Source organism: Grammomys surdaster, unplaced genomic scaffold (assembly GCF_004785775.1).
Source record: "Grammomys surdaster isolate TR1022 unplaced genomic scaffold, NIH_TR_1.0 751, whole genome shotgun sequence".
NCBI lineage: Eukaryota > Metazoa > Chordata > Mammalia > Rodentia > Muridae > Grammomys > Grammomys surdaster.
In genome coordinates, this window is record NW_021605170.1 from 373,078 (window position 1) to 384,433 (window position 11,356).

Below are 11,356 nucleotides of genomic sequence, written 5' to 3' on the forward strand. Positions count from 1 at the left end.
GTATATGTATATGTATATGTATATGTATATGTATATGTATATGTATACATACATATATATGTGTATATGTGTATATATATATACATATATATATATATATGTATATATATATATTCATTCCTTGGTAAAAGATCTGTTAAAACCCTTTTCATCCATGTGTGCATGCACATATCCATATTTAACTGTCAGTATGGGTGTGTATGAATGGCACCATGTGCAGGCACCATGGCCTGAGATCACCCAGCCTCCAACAGCTGCCTCTGTAGTCCGAAGGCTCAGGTGTCCCATATCTAAAGTAGATCTTCCTTCAGAGCCTAGAGCTCAAGCAGGAATCCATGGCATGTAGGAAGGTCCAGGGAAGGCCCAACAGGCACTCAGCTCCGTAGTGGTACATACTTACCACTCAGTAAGTAGTTTCCACTCCATCCTATGTGATGGGTGAGGTGGGGGACAGGCCTAAACAAGCAGCCACAAACCACAAAGCCCCCACTGTCATACCCCAGACACTGCTCACCTTCCTCTAGGTCAATGGTTCTCAACCTTCCTGATGCTCCGGCCTTTAATACAGTTCCTCATGCATGGTATGGTGACCCCCAACCATAAAATTATTTTCATTGCTACTTCATAACTGTAATTTTACTACTGTTATAACAGTAATGTAAGTATCTGTGTTTTCCAATGCTTTTAGGTGATTCTATGAAAGGATCATTCGGTCCCCAAAGGTGTCTCGATCCAAAGGTTGAGAACCACTGCTCTAGGGAGAGACAGACACCAGATTCGATTCTTTCTGTTTTAGAATGCCAGTACCTTCCCAGCAGGACAAATAATTATGGATCTCTCACTTAAGTGTGAATTAGCTTGTCCTAGTAAGAATAAAATTTACATAAAAGCAGTCAGGATTGCAAAGTTTGTCCTTGCCTGCCTCAACCACTGCCAGACACAGTTGTGCTGGAAGCAGAGAGATTTTAATGAGTTACCTGGAAAACTATTGGAATATTATTTCATGACCCAGGGTCTCCTTTGCAAGTTTCTAGATGTAACTGAAAACCGACCCGAAGCTCGTAATTTTCAGTTAGATTTACTGATCTGCTGTCAGCAAAAGCCTCTTTCAAGATTGCTCTCTGTCTCCATCCTGACAGCAGCAAAAAGATGTCTTTGGTCTCTTCATACCGTATCACCTGTGGTAGATTTTTCAGGCAGCCAAAATATCTCTGGCCTTTCAGGAGAACCCATGGCTCTACAGGGACCTGAAGAGCAGGGCTCAGAAGTTGGCACCCAATACCACTGTCCCACATTACAGAAGAGACTCTGCATTCCTACCCTGGGGTCCATCAGTCTCCCAGATATGGTCAGAGGGCATCATGCACAGCAAAGGGGACAGCTGGCTTTTCTCTTGCTTGTGACAGTGCATAAGGCTGTCAGGTACTTCAGAGATACAAAACTCCACAAACCACTCAGATCATGTGAGGCTAGCCAGGTCCCCTTCCTGAGTGTCACTGGTGTTTGGGTGGAATGGGCTAAAGATCACCCATTGGTGTGTAATTATAGCTTCTGTCCTATGAGCTGAGCTGCAAGGGTGGTTGGGGTGGTTTCTGTAGGGCCTGTGACTCAGGAACTCATGAGAAAAGTGGTACCTAGCATAGGGGCAATTAAGGCTTGGTGCTGAAGATAAGCACCGCCTTCAGCCTGGGTCATGGGTACATGAATGTCACCTACTTTAGCAGCCACTGTTGCCCACCACACATCTGTTTCCTGCCTGTTCATCATCTATGTATCTGCACATCTGTATTTTTCCTTCCAGTACCTTCTGCTCAATCCTCTGCAGGACACAGGTTTCAGGAGCACATAGATAAGCAGACACATCAGTGCATACAAGCATACATGTGCAGTGACATGATCATACATAGAGATAAATAATATGAACATGCAACTACAAAATAACCACTCACTATGTGTGCGCGTGTGTGCGCGCGCTCGTGTGCATGTGTGTGTGTGTGTATGTAAGCACACAGACAAAAACCAACACATTCACTTCTCTCAAGGGATGGGCGCTACTGGACCCAGGGCCAGCAGAAGGGACTAAGAACCCTGAATGATACTGCTTAACCTCTGTTGTTATTCCCAGGGGCCACCAAGGACATGGGGAAGATGCTTGGGGGTGATGAGGAGAAGGACCCCGATGCCGCCAAGAAGGAGGAGGAACGGCAGGAGGCACTGCGGCAGGCAGAGGAAGAGCGCAAAGCAAAGTATGCCAAGATGGAGGCAGAACGTGAGGTCATGCGGCAGGGCATACGAGACAAGGTGAGCAGATGGGTGCAGAGAGGAGAGCACAGGCAGAGAGGAGCGCTGCAGTCAGCAGCCCCGCCAGAGGCAGCAGCCTCCTTCCTTGGCTACCAGCTCCCCTTTTACTCCTAATTCAGGAATCAAAACCTTGGGAACTGGACTGTTGTGGGACTATCGGTGTTCAAATCTGGATGGGGTTCATTCTGAGGGGTTTCTTTTCCTACTCCTTATGTCAGGACTAGCTGTTCTTTTGGAGCGTTGGCCCCTGCCCAGAAAGAAGACTCTAAGAGAGGAATGGGGATTGGTTGAGCTGGGAGTCTTTGTGGGTCAGGAAAATCGGGGCCAGAGGTTCCCCTTTATCTTTGATGCATTTATAAAAAGATAAAGAGATATAGAATATGTTCTATGGGGGTGTGGTGAGGTATGGGGAAAGGGGATGTCTCAGAGAGCCCATGCCAAGGCATCAAACCCCTGAAGGACCAGCCAACACACACACACACACACACACACACACACACACACGATGGTATAATATAGAATAGAGTTTATTCAAGGCATGGGGAGGGGAGTTAAGAGGGTAGTAGAGGCAGAGAGAGGCAGAGAGAGGGGGAGAGTAGAGAAGTAGAGGAGAAGAATAGAGGCCAGCCATGAACATGTGGAGGAGTGGGGCAGCAAGAGAGAAGCATGAGGCAAGAGAACAGGAGATCAAGAGGAGAGGAAGGGGGAAGTAGCCCCCTTTATAGTGGGCCAGGCCTACCTGGCTGTTGCCAGGTAACTGTGAGAGGAGCATATCTAGCCATTGCCAGGTAACAGTGGGGTAGAGTTTAGACAGAATGCTAACACCTTTGCTTCCTGAGCTTACACAGGGTAGATGGGTGGCAGCCTCCCTGCTTCCTGTCACCTTTGTGATTGTCTCTGGGGGTACCAGGGCAGTCAGAGAGCATTGTGCCTATTCCTGGTGGAAAAACTGAGGACCCATGTGGAATCCTGAATTGAGGACTATATACAGCCACCTCTTTCAGGAGGATGGTCCCCGCCCACTCTAGAAGGGAAACTCCAGGCCATGGGAAGAAACAAGTCACCTAGATCCTTCCAGGCTGTATGGGAGTGGCTCAGCAGGCTTGGGTAGGTAAGTGGGAAGCAGGGAGTAGGTCACATAATCTCCAGTCCTGAACTTGAGATCTAAGCTGGGGAGTAGACATCCCAGGTTCTAGGCCCCACTTCCTGCCTGTGCATCCACACCAGGTTCTCTGCTGATGTGTTAGTGGTTGGGGCAGATCTTTGGGACTCATGGGGAAGGAAGCTGTATCTCCTAAGGTGGATAGTGGGAGATGGCCAGTAGGTGGCACATTGGGTCCCTGATCTCACGAAGGGCCAAATATGTAGCTGACCTCCCCTCTCCACCTGTACCCTCCCTTCACAGTTGGCTGTGGAGTGCTATTTATGGGGTCTGGGCTATACACTTGTCATTTGACTTGGAGCACTGTCACTGGACAGTTTCCTGGGTCTTGTAAAAGGTGCTTGCTCATTTTGCTTTGCCCCTACCTTACACAGCCAGTTAGTCATTTATCATGGTTAGCAAGATGTGCTGCTGACCATGTGACTGACATGGTAGCAGACCCCAAAATTAATTGTAATGTATCAAGAGGGGTGAGGATGAACATGAGAAATAGAGAGGTGGGGAGTTAGAGACAAACAGCAATACTGAGAGAGAGACAGTTTAGAGGGCGGAATAGAAAAGCAAGAGAGAGCCGAGGGCCACCAAGGTCCATCCCTAGGTAGAGCTGAGAGGGAAGAGCTGCTTGGGGATGGAAAAACAAGGCTGTGGCAGCGTGCTGTGCTAGATGCCCATGTGTACAGTGGCTCTGGCAAATCCAGGGATGGAGCTGGTTTTGGATCCAGGGGTGTCTTGTGCCTGGCTCAGTCTCCCTCAAGAAGTTCCTGACAAATACCACCCTACTCACAAAGCTTTGACCTCTCAGTGTTTAAACTGAGTTGCTTGAGTCCCTGTATTGAGGCTCAAAGAAGACCATACAGGGTGCCTTCTCCACTGCTCTATTGTCACACATTTCCCTGGAAACTGAAGAAATTTGTTCTTCAGAACAGTTTTCAACATGTGGGCAGAAACCCCTTTGGGGATCCAATGACCCTTTTACAGAGGTCACCTAAAACCATTGGAAAATACAAATATTTGTATTACAATTCACAACAGTAGCAAATTACAGTTATGAAGTGGCAATGAAATAATTTTATGGTTGGGTGTCACCACAACATGTCCTCATGCATTAGGAAGGTTGATAGCCACTGCTTCAGAAAGTTCAACCACCTATGCCTGGCTGCTTAGGGAAAAGAAATACAGACTAGTGAAATGATCCCCTGAAAGAAGGCCCCTGTGGTACAGATGGAAAGGGTGAACCCAAGAGGGGAAAGTGGTAGGGGTCAAAGCCCCAGGCATTCCCAGATGCCCTGGGCCCCACCCCACATCATCCTGGGCTGGACAGAATGTTATAGGAGCTGTCATGTTTGCTGACATCCACTGCTTGACCACCCCAGAAGCTTGCAGTCCTGACTCCTGGGCCTTTGTTGCTGATTCTCTGTCTCCCCAGCTCCCTATAGGTATAAATCCTGCTGATCTGGTGTGACTTTCAGCCCTCACTGGGCAGTCCCTGCTACTCACTAGAACGGGATCCCTGGCCTCCCCTGGGCTATGTGTACCTCTAGTGTCTTGAGCCCTGGTCAGAGAGTGAAAGGCTGAGTGGGGTTCCAAGGCTTCTCAGTGATAAGAGAAGGGGAAAGGACTGAGAATGGGGCCAGTTTTCATATCCACATGGTGTGAGGCTCCAGATAACCAACTAATGAACCGGTCGTGGCCATTCAGGATTGTCTCAGGGAGAGGCGGTTCCTGGAGAAGTATCCATATCCATTAGGAAGCCATCTGAGCAAGTACTTGATCTTGAAACCTACCATCTGATGTACATTTCTACCACCTGTTTGTGCACACAGCCAGATTTCCACACACACCTCCAGGTTGGCATATGTACTACATGATTTGTGCATGCTTCCAGATGCCCACAGTGAATGGTTTGTTGAGCCCAAACTTTCCTTCTGGTAAGGAGACAAGGCCCAGGTGTAGAGCTGGCATGTTTCACCACCCACAGTTCTGTACTCACCTCTGTATGATGATGAAAGCCATGCAGGTAGAGACCAGCCAGAGCTGTTGGCTCTGAGCACTCATAGCCTTTTCTTAGCAGTGTTCTTAGGTCTCCTGTTGTCTCCTATACATGAGACCCCCTTAACCCAGCCCTCCCCCATCTTCACCTGGCTCTGGACAGTGTGCCTTCTAGCATACCTGACTGACACCTCCTGTGGTTCTGTCCTTGGGCTGATGCTTCTGGACATCTGACATAATGGATACCTGGCCTGGGTTAGGCTGGCATTTATTCCTGGAGTTCAGAAGATCAGCACAGGCCACAGTGTGGCTCTGGGGTGTAGCCTAGATAACATCCTCTGGTAGAATAACCATGACTTTCCCTAAGAGAGCTCAGTGTGACTGTAGCCTCAGAGTGACCTCGATCCTCAATGGATAGACTAGCCTTCAGGAAAGTAATCCTGGCAGTAGTCACACAAGTATCTCAGCCTCTCTGACTGCCCACAGACCTCACCTGGCCTACTCATGCTGCTCTTCCCCTAGCTGGAAGGAAACTTGCTCTGGCCTGACCTAGTTTCCGGAGACATCTCTTCTGGCCCACGCACTACCCCACAGGACACTGAGCCACATGTTTTCCCTCTGCAGCACGGAAGTTCTGCCTGTGTGGGTGAGGTTTTTCCAGTAGCTGGCCTGCAGTGGGACCAGTGCTAGGTTGCAGCTGTGGGGAGGGCCTATGCCTTTCGAGCCAGCTGACCCATCACTTCTCTGCCTGGTACTAGCAGGTCCTGGGGAAATGGCTGTCCCCTGTCATGCTTCACCCCCTGGTCATCAAGGCCTATGTTCTCAGATCTGTGAAGGGTGTAGAGGAAGCAGAGATGAGCCCCTTTATTTATTAGGGATGTTGTGTTTTATAAAAAGATAGGAAGAAGGAATATGTTTGGTGGAAATATGGTAGGTGTGGGGGAAGGGGGGACCTCTGTGGGCCCATGTGAGGTATCTCTTCCCCCTGAGGGACCAGCCACTGGAAGTTGATATAGTATAGAATAGAGTTTATTCAGAGGATAGGGAGGGGGAGTTGAGAAAAAGGCAGAGAGAGAGAGAGAGAGAGAGAGAGGAGGGAAAGAGAGAGAGAGAAGTTGAGAAGTTGAGAGGCTGGCCATGAGCATGTGGAGAGAGAAAGAGAAGGGAATGGGAAAAGAGAGGGAGCAGGAGCAAAAAAGAGAGAAAGAGGGCAAGAGAGAAAGGAGGGGGCAAGTGGCCCCTTTTAGAGTGAGCCAGACATACCTGGCTGTTGCCAGGTAACTGTGGGGCAGAGCCTAGACTAAATGCCAACAAGGGATAGTTGGAGTCCTTTGGTCTTGATTGAATTTGGCTACTGTGTCCTCTACACTAGAATCCACCAGGAGGGAGGAAAGGTACCTTTGGTAGAGGACAAGCACCCAGGCAGACCCCCTTCTGGAAATAGAGTATACCATTTCTTTGTGCGAGTTGGGGCAGGCTGGTGGGAAAGCAGATGTCAGGAGTCTCTGTGTTCGCTATTAATTGTGTGTGGGGTAAGCAGTGAGTTTATTGGGTTTACATACCCTCAGGCTTCCAGGAGGGGTGGTCTGCAGTAAGAGAGCCAGGATCAGTGAGTGATGTGTGTAAGCCAGGACAGTCTCCACCAAGGAGTCTGAGGGAGCAGCCTCTTCTTACCTCTATGGTCTCATGCACCTCTTTTTTTATAGATATTTTTGTTTTTAAATCATCATGTACGTTAGATGCCATTATTAACAGAGTGTTTTGTGATTTGCTCCACCCTCCTGCTGTTCCTGTTCCTCCTTGTAGCATCCCCCAAATTTATTTTTTAATATTTATTTTTATTACGTTAATTACATGTAGGGTATGTGTCTACAGTGTAGGTATGTGCACATCTGTACAGGTGCCTGAAGTGGTCAGAGGCTTTGAATTCCTTAGAGCTGAGTTACAGACAGTTATAAACTGCCTGACCCTGGTACTAGGAATCAAACTTGGGTTACTCTGCAGAAGCAGCAAGTGCTTGTAACTGCTGAGTCTTCTCTCTACACACCCACAGATTTTTTTTTCTTTCATATCCCATGTGTCCTTCAGGTACCTCTTAGTTGTTCCTTTTTCTTTAAAACCTGGGTGGGATCACTGCTGGAGCCCCGGTGAGCAGGATGTGCCTGGGACCTAGCTGGAGTCTTCCTCAGCCATAAGCACCACATTTCAGGGTCGCTGGTTGGTTTCTTCAGTGCAGGAAGGACCTGGCCTCTCTGGGCATTGCATCAGTGCCACCCAGGCTGGGGACTGGGGAGGGGAGCATGCAAGTCCCATCTTTGTGCAAGCCACACCTTGACTACCCTTTCTTTCATAGTATGGCATCAAGAAAAAGGAGGAGCGTGAGGCTGAGGCTCAGGCAGCCATGGAGGCCAACTCAGAAGGCAGCCTGACTCGACCCAAGAAGGCTATCCCACCAGGCTGTGGGGATGAGCCAGAGGAGGAAGATGAGAGCATCCTGGACACTGTCATCAAGTACCTGCCTGGGCCACTGCAGGACATGTTCAAGAAGTAATAATACTGGGTCAGCACCAGGATCCCTGCCCACTGTACAGACCCCCGCGGAGTCTCCCCCCAACAAGGGATGTTGGGAGCAGATGCAGCCCCCCACCCCAGCAAAAATAAGCCATAGTCCTAGATCTATCCTGCCCATGTCCCCCTTGCGCCTCGGGAGCCTCTGGCCACCCCTCCCCGTACTGCCATCACTGACCCCACCAAGGCAAGGGTGTGACCCTCAAGCCTCTGTGCTGTGCATCCTTGCCTTTGGGTGGTTGGACCCCCTCCTTACTAATCTTAAGTTCACCATTCCCACAGAGCCTGCCCAAGGTCAGGCCCCGAGGGCCAGCCCTGACCACCCCTGGATGGGTGGCCACCAGTCAGGGCCTAAACTCAGGAGCACAGCCATAGTGGGGTGGGACTTGGGGAATGAGCAATGGGTGCTTGGGGGCCCCAGCCCTTCCCTGAGTCCATTGCCCCAGTTTCTGGACTTGTTGGACCTGCTGGACCATTTGCTCTGTCTTCCTGTCTGTGAGCTACTACCCTAGTCTTCCCCAGCAACCCTTGCATATTTTGTCCAGTTGTCTTTTTCTCTGTTGCTCTGCAAGGTTTGGCTTAAGAATTCCACAGCCAGAGGAAACACAGCAATAGATTTGGAGTGGGTGATCTCAGACACACTTGGAGTCCCTTGACATCGTCTGTAATGCACTTTCCCAGAGTCCCATCTTTCCCCGGTCCCACCTCTCCCTGGTGGCCTCCTGTCCTCTTTATGGGGGCAAGCAGTCTCCTAGGGTACCCCTGGCTTTACCTCTGGACACCTATCTTCAAAATACCCAACTTCTTAAAAGCCCTGGGTTCTGGTGATCCATGTGTAGAGCAGAGGGCGACAGGATCAAGTGTCCCTCCCTCTCCGCTATTCCTCCTCTGAAAGGCTGACAGTGGGGGTTAAAGCAAGCTCCTGGGCTTGGGCTGTGGTGTTTTGTTCTGTGTGTGGCCCAGGGGCAGTACGACCCAACTACTCCCCTTTGCCCAGCCAGCAGCCATTGTTCTCCTTATTTGTTTAATTTACATCATAATATGTTGAATCTCAGGTAAATGAGGTCTGTATTTGGTAAGTTTTATCTTGACAGAAAGGCCAGCCTGGTCTTCCCAACCCTTCCTGTCCACATTAAAACTGAATTAAGTGTCCATGAGTTTTTGGGCCAGGCGTGTGGCTTAGCATTGACCTTCATGACCTTACATAGCTCTTTAGAGAAGCCATAACAATTAGACTGCAATACTAATCAGAATGCCCTCTGCCCAAAGAGATGAAGCATGCTCGGCCCACAGTACCTTGCTCACCCAGGCCACACTCTGCACCTCTGGCTGTTTTCATGAATTGAGAAGCCAGCTCCGAGCAGATGGCCCTCTCTTGAGTCAATCCTGCATCCTGTTCCTAGCGCATGGGGCACCGGGCGCTGAGCTTAGAATAGCCCATGTGTTACCTGTCTGTCTGTCCGTGTGCCTGCACCTCCTGCATGTCAGAGACCTCACATTTTCTCTCTGAGGGAATCACAGCCAATAAACAGTGATTTCACACGGTGTGGCTATTCCTTCCAAAACTACCATCCGACCTGGAGTCAGGACTGAGGACAAACACAGGGTGTCCCTTGGGACTAACTAGACTCATTCTCCAGAGGGCAAAGATCCTGTCAGGACCCCAGTGCCCAGGGTGAGCCTCCAGGACATACAAACTTTCTGCCTCACAGTTCTAGGCTCTGGTGAATCCAGACTATACTGCTTTCCAGGCCTGGGCCCACCAGGAATCCCACAGCCCAGTTCCCCTGCCCAGCACAAGGAGCTGGCCTGACTCCTACACATAGACCTTTTGGGATGGTTGCCAACTCTGCTGAATAGGGAGGAGGTGATCCCAGGACCTGCTGGCTCTCTCCCCTGCCACATTTTATCAGTCCCTACCTCAATCTCAGTTTGCCCCATGCTAAGCCCAGCCCAAGGTGCTGTGGCCACATTTATCCTAAAAGAGCCCTTGTTTGTCTCCCTTGTGGGACACCTCTCTTGTAAGGAGACAGCAATTGTGGGAAGTCCTATGACTTTCCCTACTCATGGACTGTCCAGCAAAACCGGCCAGTCCAAGCAGAGGGGCTACATAGGTCTCACTCTTCCTGGGATGCAGGGGTGAGTGGAGGTGAAGAGAGAAGTGAGGAGAGTGGGCACAATTTAGAGGGGTCGTCCTTTCCTCCGCATACAGAAGTATCTCCCGTGTCCCTCTTGCTGTCTCGGGGGATGCCCTTGCACTGCCTCTGTACACCTACCTTCGGGCACCACTGAATGACCCAGATACCATTTCATTTCCTGGGTGGCAGCTACTTCTTTTTCCTGGAGGTGTACCTAAGACCCAAATCTCTGGGTCTGGCCTCTCTGGAGCTTTGCTACCTGCTGTCTGTCACCCAGCATGGAGGCTCAGATAAGGATTAGTCTACCCATTTGTCATCCAGGGTCCTGCCTCACAGCCCGGTCTGCATTCCTTTTGAACTTAAACAATGACCTGAATCCTTTAGCTGCTGGAGACCGTGATCAGTTGGGCACCCAAGGACTGACGGTCAGACCCTGGTGAGTTATGTTACAGTGTCGCATACACAGGGTCTGGATAACTGAGGCCTTCTCTAGTAGTGAGTGGTGTGTATGTGCATGTGTATATGTGACAGGAGAGGGGCTGTCTCAGTCAGGGTTTCTGTTCCTGCACAAAACATCATGACCAAGAAGCAAGTTGGGGAGGAAAGCGTTTATTCAGCTTACACTTCCACACTGCTGTTCATCACCAAAGGAAGTCAGGACAGGAACTCACACAGGGCAGGAACCTGGAGGCTGGAGCTGATGCAGAGGCCATGGAGGGATGCTGCTGACTGGCTTGCTTCCCCTGCCTTGCTCAGCTTGCTTTCTGATAGAACCCAAAACTACCAGCCCAGGGATGGCACCACCCACAATGGGCTGGGCCCTTCCCATTTGATCACAAATTGAGAAAATGCCTTACAGCTGGATCTCATGGAGGCATTTCCTCAACAGAGGCTCCTTTCTCTGTGATAACTCCAGCTTGTGTCAAGTTGGCACACAAAACCAGCCAGTACAGGTGTTAAATACTTACTGTAACTGGTGACTTTTGTTTGAAGGAAAGTGGGTACTGAGCAGTGGGATCAAGAACTGATATTCATAAGTGGTACAGAGTGACACATAAACCAAGAAGAGAGGAAGCAGGCATATTCTCTCCCTCTTTCCCGCCACCCCCCTTCTCTGTGTGTGTGCGTGTGTGTGTGCGTGTGTGTGTGTGCATGTGTGTTTGTGCTTGTGTGTGCGTGTGTGTGTGTGCATGTGTGT

The 11,356-nt window shown here is 49.9% G+C and overlaps 1 protein-coding gene across 1 annotated transcript in view; it reads left to right on the forward strand.

The window, feature by feature from the left end:
* Positions 1-9,573, forward strand: part of Cplx1 (complexin 1) — a 32,142-nt gene extending 22,569 nt beyond the window's left edge. Inside the window, exons 3-4 of the mRNA XM_028782430.1 lie at positions 2,126-2,301; positions 7,806-9,573. Coding sequence (XP_028638263.1) covers positions 2,126-2,301; positions 7,806-8,003 — 374 coding nt within the window. The 3' untranslated portion in view covers positions 8,004-9,573. The remainder of the gene's footprint in view (positions 1-2,125; positions 2,302-7,805) is intronic.
* Positions 9,574-11,356: the final 1,783 nt, after the last annotated feature.